The 25,373-nt window shown below is 47.1% G+C and overlaps 1 protein-coding gene across 2 annotated transcripts in view; it reads right to left on the reverse strand.

Annotated features, from left to right (window-relative positions):
* The window catches only part of MYLK3 (myosin light chain kinase 3), a 39,286-nt gene extending 16,831 nt beyond the window's left edge, over positions 1–22,455 (reverse strand). The window contains exons 1-8 of one of the 2 annotated variants that reach the window (XM_047079204.1): positions 22,353–22,455; positions 10,090–10,180; positions 8,684–9,068; positions 4,420–4,871; positions 2,276–2,381; positions 1,628–1,721; positions 1,102–1,211; positions 86–227 (exon numbers count right to left, since the gene is read on the reverse strand). In XM_047079204.1, coding sequence (XP_046935160.1) covers positions 86–227; positions 1,102–1,211; positions 1,628–1,721; positions 2,276–2,381; positions 4,420–4,871; positions 8,684–8,751 — 972 coding nt within the window. In that variant the 5' untranslated portion in view covers positions 8,752–9,068; positions 10,090–10,180; positions 22,353–22,455. Of the gene's footprint in view, positions 1–85; positions 228–1,101; positions 1,212–1,627; positions 1,722–2,275; positions 2,382–4,419; positions 4,872–8,683; positions 9,069–10,089; positions 10,181–15,994; positions 16,472–22,352 lie in introns of those variants that run through there. The other variant, XM_047079203.1, reaches the window with a different exon arrangement.
* Between the last annotated feature and the right edge of the window lie 2,918 nt (positions 22,456–25,373).

Here is a 25,373-nt window from a genome sequence, read left to right on the forward strand (position 1 = left end):
TTGATAGAGTTCTTTAAGGTAAGAAAGCAGCAGAAGCTCAGGAACCCTGGAGGCCCACCCACCACATGCCCAGGTGGAGCCTGACCTTGAGGTCCAAGTGCAGGATATAGTGCTGATGGAGGTAATGCACACCCTCGCAGATCTGCTTGGTGAACAAGATCACATCCAGTTCAGTCAGCTGGTACTTCTCCTCTGTGATCCGGTCAAAGAGTTCACCTCCATCCACACTGCCAGGGCAAAGAGAGAGGTAGGCACTGGCCTGAGCAAGGCTCCCAGAGGACTTGTCCACTCATATCACCAAGGTTCAAAAGAGGCCAACCCACGTAAGCCCGAGGGTTACGATTAAGGAGGGATTAAGGAGGGCCACTGCCATCTGGGGTTTTTATGGAGATCTTTGTTCTGGCCCATTGCCAGCTCAGAGTGCAGGTGGTAAAAAGAAACTGATGGGCCAAAGGGAATCCTGGGGATTGTCTTCAATGTTGATGATCCAGGCTCACTCTGGTGACTCTGTGCCAAGATTATAAACTTGTTTGGCTACAATGTTGTTTTTTCACTCTTGGTAGAGACATGACATGACATGATATTACAAACCCTACCAGAAGGAAAATAGCAACACAAGCACAAAAATAAATGGCCTCTGAGGCCCTGGTCTCAGCTTCAGGGGTGGTTGGGAGTGGTGGGGATTGTGTCAAATGGGAGACTGGCGACCCTGTCTACAGAGTCAGCAAGTAGGAGCTCCAGCACACCAGTTCCAGCTGAAACGCAGGTCCAACATTACTAGATTGTTCACATTTGTAAGAAAAGCAAGATATCTGGGTTTTAATGTGAAATTTCCCAATTTCCAATTGTTAATGCTTAAATCAAAATTATTACAAATTGTGTACGCTAAACCAACATACATCTACAAGTCAGTCAGGTTTACTGCTGGTTTATGACAAATGACTTTGTCCTCCATGCTGCATATTGGAGGTAATGATATTCCTTAGATGTCCCAGAGAGGGGAGGGGAAAGGGAGAGCTTTGCCTAGAACCACGGCTCCAAGCCCCAGCACTGAGTCTGGGCCCACAGAGAAGCCACTGCTCCACCTCCTGAGACACTCACTATTCCATGACGAGGGTGAAGCTGTTCTTGCTTTCAAAGGCATCATAGAGCTGGATCAGGTTCACGTGGCTGAGCTGGTTCATGATGTAGACCTCATTCTTCACATCCTCCTTGTGGAGTCGGATGGGAGAGGAGTTTCCAAGAAATGGGTCAGGAAGATGAGCCAGCTGTACCTCCCAAGACACATGCCCTTCCAAGGTGCATGCCCACTCTGTTTCCTCATTTCCTACTCTCACATCAGGTTTCCGACTCAGCACCCAAACCAGGTTCTTACAACAGACCCACCGTTCCACATATAGGAAACCTGAGGTCCAAGAAGGAAGCCTGGAAATCCAGAGGGACCCTGCTGTATGAGGTGATGTGCTGGGCAGAGTGTGGGACTCATGGAAAAGAGGCAGGGAAGGTGGCAGGGTTCCTGATCAGCATGCAGGGGGCTGGGGAAGTGTAGGGCCAAGGGGCCAATAAGGAAGTATAGGAGCCCTGAACTTGGCCCAAGGCACCAGCTGGTCCAGGGCAGATGCCTCACCCGGTCCTTGGCACTCTTCACTTTGATGATCTTAGCTGCCAGTGAGAGGCCTGTGGACTTCTCTGTGCACCTGTGGACCTGGCCAAACCGGCCCCTGCAGAAACATGACACAGCAGACTGAGACCCCAACAGGCTCACTCCATACATGGTGGGCCATCCTGTACCCTGGACTTTCTGGTCCTGCCCTCTGTCCATAAACACCATGGGATTATCCTGCACCCCAGAGGTACTATAGTCATCACCCCAACACCACATTGGTTATCCTGAAACTTAGAGAAGACCTTCTTCATCCTCTCATAAAGTATCTATCTATACCCTGGGGACTACCTCCCTCATTCCACACCACTCAGATTGCCCTACCACCACTAGTATATGGTTCCCATGCCCATACTGTGTGGGCCTCCTGCACCCTATACTTCATCTCACACCATGTGGGCTCTTCTGCACTCTAGAGGTATTCTCTTCACCTACTCTCTGTGGACTATCCATTTCCTAGTACACTGTGTGGTATATATACCACTCCTGGCTTTGGCTCCTGGTCAACCCCTTCCTGAGAAGCATCCAACAGCATGCCATATAAGGTCTCCAAGTGTCTCTGCCCCCAAGCCTCTTGCTCCCACTCTCTCATCAAGGTAGAAGCCCACCTACCCTCCCAAGACGTCATGCTGGCACACTGTGTAAACTGCTGAGGTCGCGGTCTCCTTGACACTCACCACGCGGTGTTCAAAAGGGGCTGGTGGGGCTGGACTGTCATCTGTTTGGGAGACAACACCTTGTGAGCCTCCTAAGTGGTTGGTTTAAGTGACAAGCCCTTCACTCTTCTCAAGGAACACCTCATTGGAGTCACCCACTCAGCAGAGGAGCAAGCTGAGTCTCAGAGATGTGAGGTACTAGCCCAAGGTCACACAGCAAGTCAGTGACAGATGGGATTCAAACCCAGGTCTCCCATCACCTACAACAGTGCTCTTTGAAAGATGAAGAAGTTATACCCAGTCTGTTCATTGAAGTTAAAAGGGGATCCACGGTGGATCAGTATAGTCAGCAGGAAACAGAAGGTGCACTTGAACGGGGTAATTGAGAGAATTTAATGACAGGACTATGTTTGAAGGTCCAGGCAGGGCTGCGGACATCAGTGACGCTAGTGTGACAGGGAGGCAGCTGGAGACAAACACCCACCCTTCCTCTTCTTGCACCCTCTGATCTCCTGATAGGGCAAGTAGCCTGTGATGTAGCCCGTAGCAGGTGTGCTCAGAGGGGTTTGGTGGTATCTGGGGAATGGAGGGGGAAACAGGACACCAGCACTTGGAAAGATAAAAATGTCTGAGTGTTTTTGAAAAATCTTGTCCTTCAGAGGTAATAGGAATCTAGAAGTGTTGCATGAAATAAAGCACAGGAATGAAGCAAAACAGCAAACACAATGACTGAAGCTGGTTTGTGCATTAAGGACTGTGGTGGGAAGTCAGCGGCCTGGGTTGAAATTTTGTCTGGATTTGTCATAGTTCACTCAGAGTGTTCCACCCACAGCTCTCATACCTCTGAAACCATACACCCGGTGCAGTGCAAACACAGCTTAGTTTGTCTTAGTAAAAATACTCTTTGCTCCCCAGAATAGAAGTTTGAATTTGCCTTGAGAGAATATTGCTTATTCTTTTTTTGCATCTGCAAAGCAAACCGTGGGCCCTGGGCCACAAAGGTAATATATATGGGCTATTGTTGCTACAGCTGCTATTTTTCTGGGACCCTAGAAAAGCTGGGATTCTGAGTGTGTGTCACAGGGATTCCAAATCTAGAATTTGGTCTGCAGTTTCTTTGCCGCACACTAAGTGTTCAGAGTGGCTGCAGAGCCATGAGGTTTGTACACATGGTTCCAGAGCCAGTCAGGGTTAGATCCTGGCTCTGTCAACACTGACTCTGGCCCTGAGCATGTTCCTTGACCTCTCTTGTATTTCCATTTATCCCCACTCAACAGGCCTGTGGGAGTAAATGCCTGCACAAATGCACGTGTCTTGGCACACAGAGAGCCCTGAGTTCACGTTGGCTTTATCACCATTCCAAGCCTCAGAAAAGATTCTGGAGACTCCGTTTGCTTTCAGCTGTGTTTCAAGAATTAAAGGAAGCCCTTGTCCACATTTGGACCAAGTCGTACAGGTGGAGAGGAAGCAACTAGAGATGTCACTATGACAGGGCAACTGCGGAGTCCAGAAGTGGCAAGGGGCCCCAGATGACCTGCAGCCCTTCCTCAGGGACTTCCAGAAATTCCAGGGCAGGAAACCAGCAAAGGGTGGCCTTTCTCCTGGCCTTCATGAGATGAGGGTTTACACCAAGGAGGGTAGGACCCTAATGCTGGAACAGTTGAGGGCATTTCAGTCACATGAACACAAGGATGTTTCCCACCACTACTGGGATCCTCACTACACCCTTCCATACCCCAGGATGAGAACTTACTCATTGGGCATGGTGGCCGATAATGGGTCCATTAGTTAATAGAAGTTCTTTTTAACAGGAGCCTTCTCTGGCTCAATCCAGAATGACACCAGTGGTGAAGAGCTCAGGTGGGCTGGTGGCTTGGAGAAATCCACCCCATTGAGCCACAGGGCTCCCCTACTGCTACAGCCACTCCAAATGCAGCCTGCTGCATCTCCAGCCCTTGCTCTTTAGCTCCAGCAGTTACTGGCAGGCTGTTCTAAGTCTTGGGCTCCCCCAGACCCACATTGTCTTGCCCTGAAAGCAGAAAGGTCCCCTGGGTGTAGGTCCCCCAAACCCACTTACCAGGCACACAGCAATGGACTCACCCAGAACCACACTGCCAGCCTCGGCTCCCAGGGGGGTCTTCCTTCCTGCTTCAGCTCTGCCCATGCCTCTGGATGTGCAGTCCTTTCCAGGCTCAGGGTGTCCTGTCCCTGGGTCTTTGTCCTGCTGCTGGCCCAGGGATCCAGCATGGTCTCCCATGTTCCTCCTGGCCCCTCTTTGTCCCACGGTGGACTCAGCCCCAGGCCCCTGCTTCTCCTCTGCCTTTGCTCCCTCATCGCTGCTCCGCTTCCGCAGTGGGGAAATCTTTCCAGCTCCTTTTGGGATCTGTTTTTCTGACTTGGTCACAGGGGTCTGGGGGGTGGGCCCAGGTGGGTCCTGCTCACCTGGATAGGCAGCTGCTGGAGCCTCCTCAGGGGGTATGTGTCTGAGGCTGCCCCCTCGTGTCACAAGCAGCTCCCCAGGGGTGTCTGTTTCCTGCACATGGATGGAGATCCTGGAGCAGAGATAAAATAAGGCCTTAAAACCAAGGACTTTTGAGTCACCACAGACCTGGGGTCAAATGCCTGCTGCTGCCACTCAATGATTACGGCCTGTTGGTCTCAGTTTTCTCATCCATAAAAAGGGTGCTTCAGGTTGTTATAATAGTAAGGTAGACTGTGTTTGAAACAAGCAGACCCCAACCCCAGCCTCTCCAGATACCCTGATTACCTCTGCACAGACAGGACACCTGGGAGAGGCTGGATTCAGTGAGATGGTACCATTTGCTCTCAGAATTCCAGGGGATGAGTGTCTGAGGAAGACTGATGTAACCTGTGTTGGACAGTGAGCACCAGCTGCCTCTGAAGTCCTTGGAAACCTGCTTCTGCCCCAGGGGGACTGTGGCCTGGAGGCAGGAGACCTGGGCTCTTCCCACCCTCTCTAGGCCTCAGTTTCCCTTTCAGTTAAATGAAGAAAGGGTGAAGCAAGTCAAATATCACACTGGAAGCCCCAGGTCAGACATATTTTATTAAAATCAGGTAAATGCTCATAGAGACTAGACTTCTTATTTCTCTTGAACAAACGGTTCTGGCTGAGCTGGGCAGGTCCGCAGAGCTGAGATGCAGCTCCACTTCCTCACAGACCCTGCTGCACCCCGGCAATGCCACAGAGCCCACTTCATCCATTCTCATTGCCCAGACCTTGTGACATTTGGATTTGGGGGCCCAGATGGAGGTCAGGAAGGCCTTCTGAACCCTGACAATATTCAGAAGGAAGGACCCTGACCCTGGGAGCTATGACCCCCAGGGGTTCGGACCCTCCCTCTCAGAATTGCCCCTGCTCTGATTGTTCTTCACAACTCACTGCCAGGGTGTATGTGTGTTGGGGTGGGGGTGAGGCAGTGAGGGTCTGGCATGGACTAAGTCTCAGGAGGGAGCCAGGCAGCCTCCTTTCTGGTCTTAGCTCTGGACCATGTTGCTGGACAACTTTGGACAAGGCCAGTGCCAGTTCCTTCTTCTGTCAAACAGAGACATTGATACCTTGCAGAAGTGCTGAGTTTCCACAAAGTGGGGAAACGTCCCAAAGTGAGACCCAAATGGTCCAGCTGCTGTGGACAACAGGAAGGTGGTGCCTCAAAAATTTAGAAAAAAAACCTACCAAATGACCCAGCAATCCCACTTCTTAAGTTCCAAACCCATGCTCATAGCAGCATTATTCACAACAGCCAAAGGTGGAAGCCACCCAGGTGTCCATCAATGGGTGAATGGATAAACATAATGTGTAATATCCATACAGTGGAAAATTATTCAGCCTTAAAGAGGAAGGAAATCCTGTTGCATTCTACTACCTGGATAAACCTCAAGGACATTATGCTAAGTGAAATAAGCCAGGCACAAAAACTCTGCTTCCACTTATATAATTCCACTTATATGAGGTACCCACAGTAGTCAAGTTCAGAGACAGAAAGTACAATGGTGGTTGCCAGGATCTAGGGTGGGGGTAGTAAGAATTGTTTGACGGTTGTAGAGTTTCAGATTTTCAAGATGAAAATGTTCTGGAGATGTGTGTCACAACAACCCAAATATACTTAATACCACTGAACTGCACATTTAAAAATGGTTAACTTAGTAAATGTTATGTTACATGTTTTTTTACCATAATGAAAAAACAAAGTGAGGCTTTTCCATAGCAGTCGAAAGCCCAGCCCCTCCCTGAGCTGCAGCAGGTCCTCTGAAAGCAGTGCCTATTCCTAAATGCACTGATTCTGTGCAAGCCTGTCCACAGCCAGACTTAGGCAAAAAGTCCCTGCACCGTGGCCCTCGGGAGTGAATATGGGTTGGTGATGACAAGGTAGGGTGGGAAGGTGGCATCTAAGCCTGGCTCAGGCCTCATCTCAACTGAAGGACACAGGAAACTGCAGGAAGCCAGTTGCTGGAACAGTATCCAGGTGGTCAGGTGGCCAGCTGATAAGGCCACGAGTCACTGTTGTCCCACTTGGTCTTCATACCCAGCAGGGCATGGGATGCCCCAAATGCACTGACATGCATTCCCATGTCACTGAGTATCCAACGTTTTTCCTCCTCCTGCAAAGCACACCCAGGGCAGAGGGCAGGCATGACTAATCAATTACAGCACCATGTCCCTCCAACTGCAGCTAGGGCCTCAGGATCCTCTAGACAGGCAGCCACTGCCAATCAACCTACCTTCCCCCTAATGCAGAATCTTTTTGAGGACCCTAACAAGTTCATGGCAAGTTCATCCCTATCCTTAGATTCCATATTTATAGCCCTGGCCAGGATCCAGGGATGCCTGCCAGGATTCCCTCCTTTTGGCCGGTTAAGGCTCTCATTTCCTTCCAGAACAAAGGCAGACAAAGCATCTGGGCTTCCCTGCCAGTCACCACAGTACACAGACAGCAGCGCCCCTCCCTATGCCAGGCCCAGGGAAGGGATGGGGCTCTGTTACAGGTCAAGATGACCCAGGACAGGTGCAGGAGGGCACCAAGCCCCCTTGAGAAAAGACAGGTAAGCACAAGTACCCTTAAGCGGGCCAACCTGGGGGCCAAGATGTACTGTTCCCCAGGGCTGGGGAACACAGGGCTGGGGAGAGCTTGGCAGTCATCAGGTTCTGGGTCTTCCTGCACTGTGTCTGCTGAGGGCTGGGGCTGGTCCTGAGGCTACCTCCTGAGGACACAACACCACCTTCAGGACCCCAAGCATAATTCTGAAAGCTACCTAGATTGATTCAGCCTATACCAACCTCTTTCTGAAAGCCCATCCTTTCCTCCCTACCTTAGTATTTGGGTCTTAATTAAATGCTGACCTGAGGAAAGAGGCTGGTGCAGTAGTTAGGAGATTTCTGGAGTCCATAAACCTAGATTCAGATTTCAACTTTGTGAATCCCTAGCCATGTGGCCCTGGCTACTCTCAGCCTATTTCCTTATCAATAAAATGGGAAGGCAACCACGCTCATCTCCTGGGAATGTTGTGAGACTACAGAGATATGATGCCTGTGAAAAGCTTGGTCAATTCCAGCACCTAGGAGAGTTCAGTGAGCCCCAGCCTGTAGCTATTATAATTGCTCTAAGAGCTGGTGGTTCTCAGCCCTGCTCCACATTGGAATCACCCAAGGAGCTTGTAAGAAGAGAAAGAGAGAAAGGGAGAAAGAGAGGGAGGGAGGGAGGGAGGAAGGAAGGAAGGAAGGAAGGAAGGAAGGAAGGAAGTGGGGGGAGGGAGGTGGGGGAGGGAGAGAGGGGAGAAAGAGGGAAGGAGGGAGGGAGGGAGGGAAGGAAGGAAGGAAGGAAGGAAGGAAGACCAAGAAAGCAAGAAAATACCTGAGCCTTACTCCAGACTGAATAAATCAGATTCTCTGGGCACTGGTATCTTAAGAATTCCTTTCAGGGGGCACCTGAGTGGCTCAGTCGGTTAAGCATCCGACTTTGGCTCAGGTCATGATCTCACGGTTCGTTGAGTTTAAGCACTGCGTCAGGCTCTGGGCTGACAGTCCGGAGCCTGGGGCCCACTTCGGATTCTGTGTCTCCCTTTCTCTGCCCCTCCACTGCTTGCACTCTATCTCTCGCATTGTCTCAAAAATAAATAAACATTAAAAAAAATTCTTTCAGGTAATTGTAGTGGGCACCAGGTGAGAAACAGTGCTCTAAATTCCCAAAAGCATTGCCTGCACCTTCTCCTGTCTTCCCCTCATGAAGCTAGCCAGCACTGTGCCGACAGTGACACTCAGCCTCAGCAGCTAGTCTCTTGGCCATGCTCCAGCTGAGGGGCTGCTGTTAACTCCCTCCCTTGCCCACCATGGAGGAACACCCCTTACCTCGGAGGTGTTTCTACACCACTGTAAGCTGCCTTGGCCTGGACTGGCAGCCCTGGAGTCAGCCTCATGCCTGCCTCTGTGGGCCGAGAGTCAGGCCTGCTGAATGATGATCCTCGTGCTGTACTGGGTAAAGTCTCCTGGCTGGTTGGGGCCTCCTTGACCCTGTTGGGTGCTGCAGACAATTCCAGGTCAGTCCCAGGGTTCTCAATGAATGCTCTAGGAACTTTGGCTTCCACCTCTGTGGGCAGCGGCAGGTGGCCAGGGGGCACTTCTGTCTGCCCTAGTGAAGCCTCTTCCTGGGTGAGAAGATCAGATCCTATCCCTGAAGCATTGATGGGAGTCAGCGTCTCCACTGTCCCCTCTGGCAAGTGTTCCTTCTGGCTCTCTACAGGAAAATAGGCAGCATAAAAATGCATTCCTATATGGAGAACTCTGTGCTAAAGATATTGTAACGAATGTGCAAAGGCCGTTCTGTGCAGCATCTTTATAATAGGCAGACTAGAAATAACCCAAGTGACCACCAGTAGGAGGCTGGTTGACTAAACCATGGCCCATCACACAGGAGTACTGCACAGCCATGAAAATAGAAAGATGCAAATATCTCCTTATGTGGCTATGAAGCGATCTCAGGATATACAGTGAAAAAAAAGTCAGGTGGAGAAAAGTATGTGCTTCTCTTTATCTAGGAAAGGAGGATATGTGAGTGTGTGTTCACAACCACTTAGAACATGGTAAAAATGTTCATGCTTAAACTTTCATGCCTAAAGAGGCAGAAAGAAGGATAAGACAAAAACTTTTTTAAATGCTTTCATATGCAAGGGAGGGAACACAATGCAGAGAACAAGGACAGAAGCTAGACTTCTCTTAATATACCTTGTTCTGTCTATTTGACTTTAGAACTATGTCAATATTACACAAAATTGTAAAAGAAAATGAAACTTTAATAAAAGTAATCCATAAAGATTTAAAGCAAAGTGAAATAGACCTGAGGTTGGTGGCATAGCTTACACAAGAAGAAGCTATTCCAAGTGACTTTAAAACAGTAACACAGGGCACCTGGGTGGCTCAGTCAGATAAATGTCTGACTCTTGAGTCTTGATTTTGGCTCAGGGCAGAATCACATAGTCATAAGATCGAGCCCCATTTTGGGTTCTGCAATGACAGTGCAGAAATATAAATAAACATTAAAAAATGTTTTTAAATAAATAAATAAATAAATAAATAAATAAATAAATAAATAAATAAAATAGGAATACATAGTGGGATATACATACAGGACAAAAGAAAAAAGAAAAAAAAGCAGCAGCTTCAACAGTTTTTCAGTGATCACATTGTCGCCATTGGTATTTTTATTTTGAAACTATTATGTGTGTGATGTGAAATAAAGCAAATAGGGTCCCACTCACCCTCCGGAGACCCCCTGATCTCGGCCTGCACGGCTCTGGTGCTCAGCACATGCTTAGGTTTTGCTCCTTTCTCTTCCACTCGATCTTTGTTCTAAAAGAAACACCATAAAAACCACCACGATCATCATCACCATCATTGTTCAGGCCACAGAAGGTGGAACACCTAACATATGCTAAAGGTAGAAGTACTTAGGTTATTTCACGTGGTCTCACAGTAATACTAGAGTGTAGATATCACTATTGTCATCATAGGGACAAAGACACCTACCCAAGGTCATCAAGTTCTTTGTAATATGTCTCATATTGTCAGTAAGGAGCAGACCTGACAGGGGCTTCTAAACAGACTGGACCCCAAAGCACGTAGACCAGTAATGGAAAATAAATTTAATCATAAAGTGTTAATAATTCAGATCAGTCAGTTATGGCTATTGCTTGGATTCTAAAGTCAAATTAACCCATGCTTGTTTAAGGGGTGGGGATGGGTAGAGGGGAAAGAAGGGTAGGGAGAATGCCACAATCAATGTATAGTGTCTGCCAGGAAACTGGGTTGATGCATCCTATGGTCACCCCTTTACAGTACAGTAGTGTGGCAGGAAGCACAGCCTCTCAGACTCTTGAGCCAGACCTGCTGGGTTTAAACCCCATCTTCACCACTCGGCAGAGATCCTTAACTGCTCTGTATCTCACTTTCCTCATCTGTGAAATGGGGAGAATAATATTATCTGACTCATAGAGTTAGTGAGAGGATTGGGGAGTTAATTTGTGAAAGGTCCTGACAAGTGTGTCCAGCACATGGTAAGTGCTCAGTAGCTCTGGTGATTTTATCCTGCCTGAGACAGGGAGCTATCTGTCTTCGATGAGCCAATTGATTGATCCATGGATGGATTGTATAAGGACACTCAAAGTCTGACCTAGAGAAGCCCTCAGCAGCTCTCCCTTTAACTCTAAGTGGTCTGCATGAGGCCAGTGATCTTACTCCTGAAATAGTAGGAGTACTCAGTGTTTTTAAGTGCAAATATTTCTAGATGACCTGACCCCTTGCTGGGTGCCCCTGGTGTTTGTAGAGGTTTTGAGCCTTTGACTGGTGCAGCCCCTAAAACTCCTCCTGGCCCTTATCACAGCAGCAGTTCTGGTCACAGCACAGCCCTGAGCCTGGGCTGAGACCCTGGGCCCCACTCACTGCTGAAGGCCCTTTCCCTTGACTTGGCCACAGACACCCCAACTGGGAGCCAAAAAGAGCTTGAGACACATTTTGTTTGGCATGCACAGCATTTTAATTTTTTTAATTTGCTATCAACACTTTAAATCTAGGAGACTTTTATATTAAAATTCTAAGTTCCATTTTGGGGCTTAGAATTGCTCTGTGTTTTGATTATGGTGGTGTTGATTTGGATGTACACACTTGTTGAACTATGTTGAACTATGTACATAGTTTGGGTGTATGTGCCATTTATTGTATGTAAATTATATATTAATAAAACTGATTATAAACAAGCCTAGGTTCCCAAATTCTCCTAAAAAAAAAACAACAAACTGAAGATCTGGCAACTTTAGGGCCACATGGCAAAAATCAGCTGGAGCAGTTCCCTCTAACTGGGGCACCACAGTCCTCACCTCTCCAGAAAGTCTCCCTGGCACTAAGGATGAGGGTTGGTTCCACTGTTTTTCCTACACTGTACCCGCTTTGTTCAATCCTACTACGTGCTCATCCCTTTGGGATCCCAGCACACCAAGCTTTGTCTTCTTGAAGGTAACAACACATGGGAACACCCAGCCCCACCCCTGGCGTGTGCTAGGCACCTAATAAATAAATGTCAGCTGCTGTTATTATGATTAGCACCAGCACATCAATGTGACCAGGGCCCCCTACTCAGCAGAGACCTCTACGTGGCCTCCTGCAGACTCTGTCCTTCCACCCCCATAGCTGGGGGAACAGGAAGCATTATCACGGGATGCCTCCTGTTTCACCCCGGCGGAGAGGCACTCAAACAAACTCTCCTTTGGCAGACCTTGATGGGCTCAGAGTGTCCTCTGCCTCTTTCCACTCTTGGTGTAGGCAGTACACACGCACCTAAACATGCAAACACACACACACACACACACACACACACAGCTGAGTCGTGTCTTCAGGACTCAACCTTTTGGTTCCAGTTCATCCAGAGGAAGAAGAAGAGACCCTAAACACCATTCTAGAGGACTGGTGTCTTCTGAACAGTTTGTCTATGATTTGGGCCCACCCCTGGCTGAGCCTGGCCCTGTCCTTCATGAAAGAGCACCTGACTTCTAGAAATACTCTAATTCATTTTTACAACCAAACTGAAGTACCACTGGGCACTTCAGAAAACCCAAGGAGGAACTTTGTGACGTCCTGGCACAATTTTCTTTTTTCTTTCTTTCTTTTTTTGGACATTTAAAAATGTTTTAATTCCAATATAGTTAACATACAGTTAACTACAGTGTTACATTAGTCTCAGGTGTACAATACAGTGATTCAACACTTCCATACAATCCCCAGTGCTCATGGCAAAGTGCGCTCCTTAATCCCCATCACCTATTTCTCCTGTCCCCCCTGCCACCTTCCCCTCTGGTAACCATCAGTTTGTTCTCTGTAATTAAGAGTCCACTTCTTGGTTTCTCTCTCTCTCTCTCTCTCTCTCTCTCTCTTTTTCTTCCTTTGCTCATTTGTTTCTTAAATTCCATAGTCCCGGCACAATTTTCAAATTTAGGAGCCAATGCTAGGATTTAATTCAATCCCATAAATCATTACTATGCCCCTACCCTCTTAAGGAAACATGAACAGGATCTCCAGAAAGTCTCTTTTCAACACCAACAATAATGTTAAATAGCTAGGGGTCTGTCTCAGTTCATTACCCATTCTCTGACACCTCCTATGAGACCCACTCTGGCCACAGTACACAGAGGGAAGTAGAGGCCTCTTGTCATGGATCAAATAGGAACTGACAGTCTGATTGGGGTGCTAGACCCAAACCTATAGATGGTTACTGATAGCTGTATTAAACACAAAGACCAGAAAAGAGATCAATCACATGCCAGTTGACCAGGACAGACAAGAAGAAATGTTGCAAGAACTCAGAAAAGAAAATGTTCTATGATTTCCCCTATTCAGAAATGCCTGCAACACATATAATATAGAGCTAATTTCACTAATATATGAAGAGCTCTTACAAATCAATAAGTACAAAAAAATGAAATAGAAAAGTGGGAAAAGAACATGAGCAGTTCACAGAAAAATATAGCAAATACAAATTAAAACTACAATGATATATGCTATTCTATCTATTTCTGGCTACATTTGAAATTTTCCATAATGAAAAGTTTTAATTTTTTTTATGAATTAAAGAAAAAGAATTAGCTTTGAGAGGCATATAACCAGTTGTCTTATTTAAATACTGATTCAAATAAACAAACTGTAAGGGGAAAAAAAGCATAAGACAATTAGGAAAATTTGAACACTGACTTTGGTAATATTAAATTACTATGTACTTTTTGGTCATGATAATGGTATCATGATTACGAGTATGTTGCTTGTTTTTTTTTAAATATTTATTTATTTTGAGACAGAGCACACATGAGCAGGGGAGAGAGAGAGAGAGGGAGAAAGAGAATCCCAAACAGGCTCTGAACTGACAAATTGACACAGGGCTCAATCCCACAATTGTGAGATCATGACCTGAACTGAAACCAAGAGTCAGACGCTCAAATGATTGAGCCACCCAAGCGCCCCTTGTGATTACATTTTTTAAAAGAGCCCTTATCTTCTAGATATAACTGCTAGTTTTTTTGGATGAAATGATCCAATGTCTCAGATTTGCTTCAAAATAATCTAGAGAGAGGGAAGTAGGTGAGGATATATGCAACAACATCGGCCTCCCCTTGTGGGTTCACAGGGTGCATGATACTAATCTCTACTATAAGTGCATGATACTAATCTCTACTATAAGTGCTCTACTATAAGTTTGCATTTCGCAAAATTTTTCAGAATGTTAAAAAACACACACACAATAAGATCTCAGTTTTCAATCCCCACACAGGCAAAGAATAAACAAATTGGATAGTATGCTTTGTCAGCCAAAGGGGAGGCCACAACTATTCCCATATGGTATTGACAGGAGACCAAATTGGAAAAACTCCTTTGAAGGCCAGTTTTGCTTTATATACACAAATGGCATTGCTACATCTAGGAGTGTATCGTAGACATAAGCTCACACTTCTATGGATATTTGCTGCATCGTTATCTATAATAGCTAAAAATAAGAAATAATATAAAAAAACAATGACGCAGGGCTAGATAACAAATTAAGACACACCCCCCCAACTGGAGAACTTTGCAACTTGCAGAAAGAGGAAGATTTCTATGTATAAATATGAAACAGAGCACGTGGGTGGCTCAGTCGGTTAAGCATCTGACTTGATTTTGGTTCAGGTCATGATCTCACGGTTTGTGGGTCCAAGCCCCATGTCAGATTCTGTGCTGACAGTGCAGAACCTCTTGGGATTCTCTCTCCCTCTCTCTCTGCCCCTTCCCTGCTCTCTCTCTTTCTATCTCAAAATAAGTAAATAAATTTTGAAAAAAAATTTTAAATATGAAACGATGCCTAAAATATATTAAGTTAAAAAAAAATCAAGGCCAGAATAATGTGAATGATTTGAGTTAAAATAGAACAAAGAGGTGTGTTATAAACAGACTCCGTCTGCGAGGTTTTGCAGGAAATTGGCACCTATCACTGCTCAAGGAGGAGTCTTGGGGACTGGGGATGGGGGAATGGAGTAGAAGGGACACGATGATGTTTTTTACCACATGAATATTTTCATCATGTGCATTTATTAGAGTCATTTTCTTCTTTAAAGCTGAGGTTGGTTATCAGTGAAAAAGGGGGAGGTCACCTCTCCCCTGCAGGCCAGACTCACAGGACAGCTGCAGGAAGCAAGGAGCTACTGGAGAGGGGCATCCTCTGGAAGAAGGTGAGGGGCAGGGAGAGGAAGGGGCCGGCAGGGTGAGCTCTGGCCTGGCTGCAGATGAGGAAGGAAGGCAAACCCTGCAGCCTTTCCCCTGAAAGCCTCACTGCTGACACAGAGTCCAGCACAGCCTCCTGTGGACCTCAGCTTATCTCTTGCCAGAGGCTGGTGGATAACAGGGATCTGAGATGGTGGCTCCAGGCCGTCTGAGTGTTGCTAAGTGGCTGACTCTTAGCTGTTCCCAAACAGAATGTTGCTTCTATACACCTCACACATACACAAACACCCCCACCCCAGCCAAACTTCCATTAGCCAGCAGGTTTGATTATGCAATCTTTGGGAACAGTCCTCCCAGAAATGCCATACTCCACCCCCAGGCTCCGGCTTCTTCATAGCCTGTGTCCCCTAGGGGTCATTGTCAACACTCATCTTCGAACAAGCAGCTGCACACTCTGCCCACTCTGGGACACAGCACAAGGTTGGGGACAGGAAGGTGAGGGTTCTAAAAGGGGGTTCTAATAGGTAAGCTGGCTCCCACCTGTTTCCTACTCCAGGTGTGAAGGACAAAAGGGAGCAAAAAGAAGTTACTAGAATGTCCAATAAGCTTCACTGTCCTCCTCTCCCTAATGGCCCATTTCCCCCCACTAGGTGTTCTGACACTGGCCAAGGCCCCACAGACCTCACCGAGGCACTGCCTCTTCCTTTCCCTGGGAAGAGCAGCCAGTCAGTGACCTGTGTGAAAATCCACCTATGATCTCTCAGGTTCACCCTCTTCTTTCTCCATCCACAGGTCATACAGGTGGCACAGGAAGAGAACAACAGCTCCTGCTGCTCCTAAGACTAGCTGCCTGGCCAGTGTCCCCACCAGAGTCACTGGGGTCTCCCTTTCAGCCAGAAGGGTTACTGGGATAGGGAAGCAAGAACCAACCTCTGAAGAGCCATCAGCCAGGCTTCCTTTCCTCCAAGGGACACTCCCTTGCATGATGAAATCCATCACCTTCGAGTTCTGGAACACAGCCCCCACCAAAGCTATGGCCTTGTCCACGGCCACGACCATCCTGAATAGGGCTTCAAGCCTGGCACCATGCTGGGCAGCATCCTGCCGCACATTCCTCACCAGCTCCAGGACCTCTGGCCACCCAGCCTGTGCATCAGCTGGAGGAGTATGGTCAGCCCCACCTGGGCCCAGGATGTGAGAGGCCTCCAGGCGGTGTAGGCCCTGCTCCAGGTGGCCCATGCCTTGGTACACACACTGCAATTTCTCCGTGACATCTTCCTGGAAATGCAAGAGTTTGTCAACCTTCTCGTTTAGCACATTAAGCTTTTTGTCCATGGTTGTTAAGCAGGCCTTGCCTGACACCAGCAGCCCCCAGGTCTCCACACCCTCCTTGGAGGCTTCAGACATCCTGAAGCAAGCTTGACAAGGACGAGGAATCAGAAAATCCACAGACTCCTAGTTTTCACTTGGGCAGTGATATCTGGAAGTTTCATTGTTCTTGGTAGCTAACAGCCTCGCCCCACAGCGCCTGGGTTGTTTAGGGAGCCCAGAGGACCAGACTCTCTCTGAGCCTTGCTTATCTCCCACTCTGCTGTGGCTATGAGTGATAGGCTGGGTTTGGCAAGGCCCTTCTCCTTGGGGCCCCTTTGACATCATGGCAGCATTTAACATTCCTCTCTGAGAGGGTGCTGATAGGCAAATATTTTAAGAATCTATCCAAGGCAGGCAGGAGTTTGGATAGTTGACTAAAGGTTAGAAGAAAGGGGGTCCTTTAGGTAATGAACCAGAAAGCTGGACTTTACAAGGGGTCCAGGGATCCCAGGGTAGACCTTTAGAGGCCCAAAGCACTGAGGAGCAGATGGTATCATACTTGCCACAAACACATTGAATTCATGATGGAAAGCAAAACCAAAAATAAATGTGAGGTCATTCTGATTTTTGCCATGATAAAAATTTTGATGCTTCCACAAATTAAAACCAATTTTTGGTGCTCCTACTTTGAAGGTGCCCCAAATATGTGTTTAAGCTGCCTTTGGGGTGAATTGGCAGATCCTTCCCCACAATGGGCCCTCAGTCACTAGCCACTTGTACCTAAAAATAGAAGTAAGGGAAAATGGCCTAGGCTACTTGCCAAGTGCCATTCTTCAGGTCAAGTTCCTCACAGAGCCCTTTGGAAAACACCCACCAGTGGTGCCCCTCCCCACCCCTGCTCCTCCAGCATTGACCATGTAGGCATCAGGCACCCAATCTCTATACACTAGAACAAACATAGTAGCAGCCTAGAGAGCAAGTGGGCCTGTGTTTCCTGTAGTTTCCAAACATTTTAGCCTCAAAACCCTTGGTTGAATACAGAAGCATCAATAAATAAAGCAAAGGAGATGCTCAGGCTGACACTGAGGTGGCGTGTTAGGAGCCACCAGAGAGTCCCTAAGCTGCCAGGGAACGATTGACTGACACCATTTTATTCCAGGCCCTCCTAGGGAGAAAGCAAAGGGTGAGAGAATTTGTCCAAGGTTGCCCCAACACGGGGTACCCTGAGGCTAGCTAAGCTGTAGCCAATGCTGGCCCCAGGGAGGGCCTTTGTAGTGTCCTGCTACACTTCCTCCTCTGGAATAAAAGCAATCATGAGGATAAACTTTGACCTGGAAACCTGACATCTAAAAGCACCTTTAGATCATTTTGCTATTTTAAGCTACGGGTGAGCTTGCTACACAAGTACAGCTTGACCACAAACCCCCTCACTACCTGACCCTCCATCGGGATAGCTGCCCTAAGCAGCCAGTATAGAAATTCAGACCCATTTCTGGAGAGCACAGGCCTGGGTGTCATTGGTAGAAATATCAGGAACATGCTCATAAAAATGCTAGTCTGTTATAGCACTGTGATTTAAAGCAAACATACAAACTCTTCTTGGGAAAAGAAGTTTGGGGAATGTTGTGCCCCAGCTCCTCTTGGGGATTCAAAATGTGCCTCAGCAGGATCTCATCTGCTACAGAAAGAAACCAGCACCTGACCAGGGAATCACCCCTTCCTCTACACTTACCACCTCATACTTCTCTGTGGAGCTAGGGGTCCCTGGATCACACTTAGGGAAGCGGCTACCCAGAGAAATCTCTGCATCTAACACCAGCCCAACACCTGTCCGACAGCAGGTATGGATAATCTTTGTGGGATGCAGTCCCCACCAGTCTAAAGAGACAAACCCAGCTTCTAGGAGGGGTTGACTGAGCCGAATTTACAAAAGCTGGAGGAGCATGCTTTTCAGGCATTCCTCATCCAAAGACAATCTTGTAAGTAAGTACAAGCATTGTGATTTATAAGGCTAGAAGGTTTATTAACTCCAGGAGGGAGTTTCCACCAATGTGCACCACAGGCCACTGCTGTGGGGATCTTTGGAGCAGCCTACATCCTTGGCTTAATAAAACCTGGAAACATTGCTAAGTGAAATTAGTCAGAGAAAGACAAATATCATATGACTTCACTCATATGAGGAATTTAAGATACAAAACAGATGAACATAAGGGAAGGGAAGCAAAAATAACATAAAAACTGGGAGGAAGACAAAACATAAGAGACTCTTAAATATAAAGAACAAACAGAGGGTTGCTGGAAGGGTTGCAGGAGGGGGGATGGGCTAAAAGGGTAAGGGGCATTAAGGAATCTACTCTTGAAATCATTGCTGCACTATATGCTAACTAATTTGGATATAAATTTGAAAATTAAAAATTAAAAAAAAACCCCTGAAAACCTATCTTGAAAGTCCATTTGAACCCAAAGGAAAACAAAATGTCCCAGACAGATGTCTATATCAAAAGCTAACTATTTAAATTACAAAAGGATTTACCCCTAGGTCTCCCTTAAGCAGCAAGTAATTGCAAGGCAGCTGGTTCACTAGAAATGTGGCTGCTGCATCCTCTACTGTTTCAGAACCAGCTCGTTGTTCCCTGGGGTCAGAACAGTCCTTGGACTTGCCTTAATCCTCAGGTGCACCAACATGCCTGGCAGGTTGTGGGTATTCAACACAAACGTATGGAAGAAATGAATTAAGGGGGCTCCAGCTGTGCAGGAGGCTGGGCTGAGCATCAGGAGACTTATGGAAGGAGCAGCAGCTGGGGTTTTCCACAACAAACAAGTGCAGGGTAAGGTGCCTTGACAATTCCCAGCAGTAAGCTCTGGGGCCTCATGGGAAAAAACTTGGAATATGCCGACAGGTGAATTCCTTGAGGGTTCTTTGATGAAAAAGAGCAGCCAAGAGGACTAGTTTGAATACCTGTCATTTCTCTGCCTTGAGGAGAAATGAGATCTGTGAGGGCTGACGCACAGCTTCTCTCCAACTCTCCCTGATGTACAGGGCACAGCAAGAGCCATGGGCAATTCTTTATGGGTAATGGCACCCGCCCAGAGGAGAAGGGGGCCATTCCATCCCTCAAGTCAAATCAACAGAGACCAGAGAAGAGACAGCCATGCTGATTGGGTACAGAGTAGTAAATCCAGTGACACTTCATCTTTCCTGGGTAAGGACAGGACAGCTGATCCACTCCCAGAAAAACATAGACTGACCTCTGTTTGTCATAGGCTGGGGTCAACGTGCACTGAAACCAAGACTCTTCCCTGGCCTTTCTGGTGACAGCCAGCTTTTCCTGTACAACCCCTGTGGACCCTGAGACCCCAAGTAGAATAAGAAGGGAGGAGAAATGCAAGGCTAAGGAGTCCATTCCAAAGTAGTGGCTCTCCTCCTTCCCCACTTCTGCATAGAACAGGCATGGCCAGGAGAGCCCCCACCCTCCATGGAGATCAGAGGTCTGTTTCTGGAGAAACTCAATAGTCCATAATACAACAGCTCTATGTACTGGCACTGGAGGTTCCTGGGAGCTTCTCATCTGGTCATCCTCAACAAAGCCAGCCAGTCCACAAGCCTCAACCACTCAGCCAGTTTTTTGTGCCTTACTCTGAAATATGCACAGATAAAAAAAAATATCACCAGGTATTCAAAGAAAGCCCCAAGGTGAAAAGGGGAGCACCCCAAAACAGAAATGTAATCATGGAGGAAACAGAGAAAACAAGAAACAGAAGAAAGTTTCAAAAAGGCTCTCATTAGTTGCCACAGAAAAGTATGAAACGCAATTCCATCCATTAAAAAAGAAGACGGTGTTATGGGGAAAGAACAGGCATAGAATAGAAGAGCAGTCTTGGAAATTAAAAATACAAATGTTAAAATTTTATTTTTTTTAAGTTGATTTATTTATTTTGAGAGGCTGGGGAGGGATAGAAAGAGACAGAGAATTCCAAGGAGGCTCCACACTGTCAGGGTGGAGCCCAACTGGGGGCTCGAACCCACGAATCATCAGATCATGACCTGAGCCAAAATCAAGAGTCAGATGGTTAACTAAATGAGCCATCCAGGCACCCCATGAATGTTAGCATTTTAAAATCCAGTATGGAGATGAAAAAAATGAAGTTAAGATAATATCCCAGAAAGCAGAATTAAAAGATGAAGAGCCCTATGTAGAGAGAGAAAAGATAAGAGTAGATAATGGATCCAGCCCCATATCTAGTTAACTGGAATTTCAGGAGAAATGAAAGAGGGTAGGAATTTATCAAAGAAATACTACAGTCATCATGCAATTTTTGAACACAGAGATAAAGAGATTATAAAAGCTCCCCAAAATGTGAAAGAAAAAAATCATGTGCCAAAGAACCAGAATCAGGATGACATCAGACTTCTCGTTCTAAAACAACTGGACACTGGAACAGACTGAATGTAGTATATTCTAGATTAGAAATTTGAAGACACTGCACATTGTCAAAGGACAGAAGGAAGCATTTTTAAGACTTGCAGAGATGTGGGGCACCTAGGTGGCTCAGTCAGTTAAGCCTCTGTTGATTTCAGTCATGATCTCACCTTTGTGAGACTGAGCCTCCTCTTTGGCTCCTCACTGAGTGCAGAGCCTGCTTGGGATTCATTCTCTCTCCCTCTGCCCCTCCCCTTCCCATGCACGCGCGCTCTCTCTCTCTCTCTCTCTCTCTCTCTCTCTCTCAAGATAAATAAATAAACATTAAAAGGAAAAAAAAGACTTTCAGAGATGTAAACAATTTAAGCACCTTTTGAAAGAAGGACATTAAAGTACATGATTGATTTTTTTAGTGAATACTACTTGCATAATATTGTTCACACTATTATGCTGTAATGAGGTCAACACTTTGCAAAGTTAAAACAGTGATGTTGTAAGGATGGGGGAGGGGAAGTGGGAAAGTGACAAAGCTGAATCATTTCTCTTAATAGGAAACACACAGACAATGCACAAAATTGACAAGGAAGAAAGTGGAGGCAAATACCAGGAGAAACCACTGAAAGACTCCCCTGTGTTTGCTGCTGGGAAGCAGGAAGGGAAGTAGGTTTTGCAGAGCTCAGGGTACAACATGTACAACGTGTCCTATACTTTGCAGATGTGTATGGTCATAACAAGCGTTGCAGCACACCGCAGTGAGGGCTCTAGCGAGGGTCTTGTAACGAAATCAAATATGACAGCTTTCTCAGAGATGGAGGCCACGTAGCTTGAGAAAAGGTATGCTTTTCTACTTCACAGAAAAGTGCCCCCTGGCCAGCTGCATAGCTGAAACTTAACCTCTCTGAATGCAGCTTTCCTCACCTGTAAAGGGGTGCAGGACAGTGCAGTAAGCACAGGGCTGTTTGAGTATTCATGTAAGTGAAACATTTTGCACCATACCTGGCACGCGGTAAATCCATGAAAACTTTGGAGATTACAACTCACACCCCCCACCCATCCCTGCTCCAGATGGTCAGCCAACAGGACAGCAGTGTGTCCAGCCACCTCATTGTGGGGTGGTAGGAGGGAAAGGAGTTATCTCCCCAGTCCTAAATCAGCTCCCACAGGTACCAGCCCACCCAGACCATCTCCTTTGTATGCACAATTAGCTGATGTGCACTCAAAAAGTGCAAACCTGTCCTCCATTAAGCAGAGCTTATTCAGGAAAGGAAATCAGATATGAAACAGAACCCCAGAAAGTCTCACAGGTTCAACTCGGACAATTTAGGGGTTAGCAGCCACCAGGCCTTGTCTGCCCGCTACACCCTTAGTTGAGGAGGCCCAAGCTGACCATCCCTGGGCCGTATCCATCAACCAGAGCTTCCTGCTGACCGTGCTTCTTGGTCCAAGAGGACCTACGTCTGGGGGATAATTGTCACCAAGGCTTCCTTAGTCGCATGACCCTAACAATTGTCCCTCAGACTCCTACTTCAAAGCAGACCGGCCTGGAGCGCCCTTACCGCAAATATCTGGATGTAATCTGACGCCCGCTGCTGGCCTCTGGCGCTGGAGCCGTGAAGTGCCTGAGTGGGGCACAGAGTCCCCTTCCTGCGGCTGCACCCGTTGTGCCAACTCAGTGTTTACTCTGCCTGGAGATGCCCAACCGCCCCGGGAGTGCTGGGAATGAGGTGGGCTGGCCAGCCAGGATGATTTCTCTAGAACTCAGGCAGCAGTGATAAGCCTGGCATTTCCGCTTATCTCTGACCCTGCCCCAGGCCCCAGAGGCATCCAGAGGCTTCGCTCTGTTATCTGGTTTGCTGGGTGGTATCTGCTTCCTGGGGGGCCTACTTCCTGCATCACTTAATGAAGTGTCCAGCTGTGAAACAAACACCGTGTGGTCTGAGGAGGGAGGAAAGAAGGGAGGGAGCCTAGGGCAGAACTGACCTGATTTCAAAACCCAGGATCCTGGTGCAAGGGGCCCAGGAGAGGAGCTGGGAATCACTCCCTGATTCAGGCAGCTCTCCAGGACAGAAGAAAGGTCCAATTAGCCAGAGTAGGGGACCCTTCTTTTCTTCGCAGGGGCTGCTTACACCCTGGCTGGGAGTCTGGTTACTTATCTCCAGGCTGAGAGGGTCTAGCTGTTCCCTCTTTGAGTAAAACTATTCAGGAAGCAACAAAGACATACAGAGCCCCAGAGACTGGAGCTGCAGTGAGAGAGAAGGCATGACCTACTCCTGCTGCATGAGGTCAGTGTTCTCATTTTGTAGATGGAGAATCTGAAGCCATGAGAGGGGAAGGGACTTTCTGAAGGTCATATAGTAAGTTAATGGCAAAAACAGGACCAGATAGCAAAACTGTTGCCCTCAGAGTAGCCATGGAACTCTGGCCCCATGATGTGGGTGTAAGAGGGATATATACGTTCATGTGTGTGCACGTGTGTGTGTGTGTGTGTGTGTGTAGACAAGATTAGGCTCTGCCCCACAGGCTTGGCTCTGACAGTTGTCTGGGTAGATGAGGGGGGGGGCAAAGGGTCTGGGACCCCCAGATACAATATTGGTTGCTTATTTTTTCATAGAAAAATGTCTACAATGGTCTCAGAAAGATAGTAAAGCTACCCAGAAAGATAGTAAAACAACAGCCACAGTCCTGCCAAGATGAATCTAGGAACTAGGCTTGGGAATAAAACCAAAGTCAAGCTGGACTCTCTGAAGAAGCAGAGAGGGAAATGACAGCTACATGGAAACCTGGACTGAGCTTGGGAAGTCCCCTGCCAGCTCTCAGGTGGCTAGTGGATTTGTCCCCAGGATGTCACTCTCTTCCATGGTCAGCATTCCAACCCCTGCGGGAAGCTTTTGTATTTAGTCAATTCCTTTCCCCCATGCCTAGTGAAAATTGTTCCCGGACTAATCAGATAGAACCAGTCTGAAAATACTAGAGAAGAACAAAAAAGCACTCACAGAAGCCAAATCCAAACCAACAGCCATTCATTCCTTCATTCCTTCATTCATTCAACACTTACCAAGCAACACCTGTTAGGGAGTAATGAAAGCACTAATATTTTCTGAGCACATCTATGTGTCCAGCACTGTGCTACAACTTTGCATAAATTACCTTTTGCACCTCAATAATTATAAAAGGAAGGGACTATTATCCCCACTTCACAGACAAGTAAACTGAGGCTTGGAGTAATAAAGCCACTTACCAAAGTCAGAGTAAGACCCTATAATATAAATGCCGGCAGCCAGACTCCGAGTCAGCTTACAACTGAAAGGAATCTAACTAAAACATCTTCTATCTAGAACCCGACTTTGTCTCTGGGGAGCTGCATTTGCCAACTGCCAGTTCAAAAACACAATTATATGTGCAAGTTAGAATCAGGCCAACCCGTTTCATACCAACACATTGCATTGCTGGCCCTTCTACCAGCTCACACAGGGAAGATATCTCCCCTTGCAAAATACTTTGACATGTGCTCACATTTACATTTTTTTGAGGTGGATGGATTACGTTCCCCATTTTCCCCAGTCAGAGACTGGGGCTCACAGTGAGAGTTTATGCAATGCTGGGACTTGGACCTGGCTCTATAGCTCTAGGGCCTGTGTTTGCAGCAGTGGGCAGAGTTTCTAAACCTCTCTCCCTCTCCCACCTCATCACTTTGGGACCCTGACTCAACTGGCCTGACTGAAAAGAGTCAGAGAAGGGGGTGTAGGCTTTTGATATGAGCTCACTTTTCTGAGCCTTATCAAAGGTAGACCTGTGGTAAGCAATCAGTGGCAATATCTTATTTAAACCCCTTGATTGTGCTAACCCTCGTGAGCTCAGAACTCTCTATGTGCCGTGGGAAACTCAGAAAGTCTGGGCAGGAGCAAAGTTAACTCCTTGGAACAACAGAGAAAATGAGGTAGTCACTAACTCCTAGACTCAAAGGCTGTGGGTGCAAGGGAGCAAAATTGTAAGATATATCAGAGTTTCCAGCCCTACCATATCTGATAAAAAGAATTCCTTCTTCATCTGCTTAGATTCTCTCTTCTCAGTCTATCCCTACCCTCTGAAGAGAGCCTGGTTTCAGGATTTTTTGTGTCAAATCCAAAGAAAGGATGGTAAGATGGGGCCTGAGGACTGGAAGAGAGGATTTGGCTGAGCTAGGGAGCAAAGTGCCAAGAGTACGGAAGGAAAGAAGAGGAGAGACAGATAGTGAGTAGGGACTGGAGTTGCAGAGCAGCAGACCTGGGGCAGTCCCACAATGTGAGAGAATGGGAGAGAAAAGAAAGGAGCATTTGGGGAATCTTGTGCTGCAGGACAGAAATGCTCAGCAGGGATCACAAGTAGGAACGGCATATTAGCTGGGCTCCCATGGCCCAAGTCTCTGCAGAAACTCAGTCATATGGTGTTAACTAATTCAGGTGTAAGAGGGATGCAAAGAACTTAGAAAAAAAATTGGCAAAGAGGGAAGATTTCTTGGAGGAAATGGGACTTGAATTGAGCCTTGGAAGATGGGTGAGATCTGGGGAGGCCAAAGAAAGGGCAGTTTTTGTAAGGAC

This window comes from Lynx rufus, unplaced genomic scaffold, assembly GCF_022079265.1.
Source record: "Lynx rufus isolate CCGP_SWC_20201006 ecotype Redwood Valley unplaced genomic scaffold, mLynRuf1.p SCAF_16, whole genome shotgun sequence".
Lineage (NCBI taxonomy): Eukaryota > Metazoa > Chordata > Mammalia > Carnivora > Felidae > Lynx > Lynx rufus.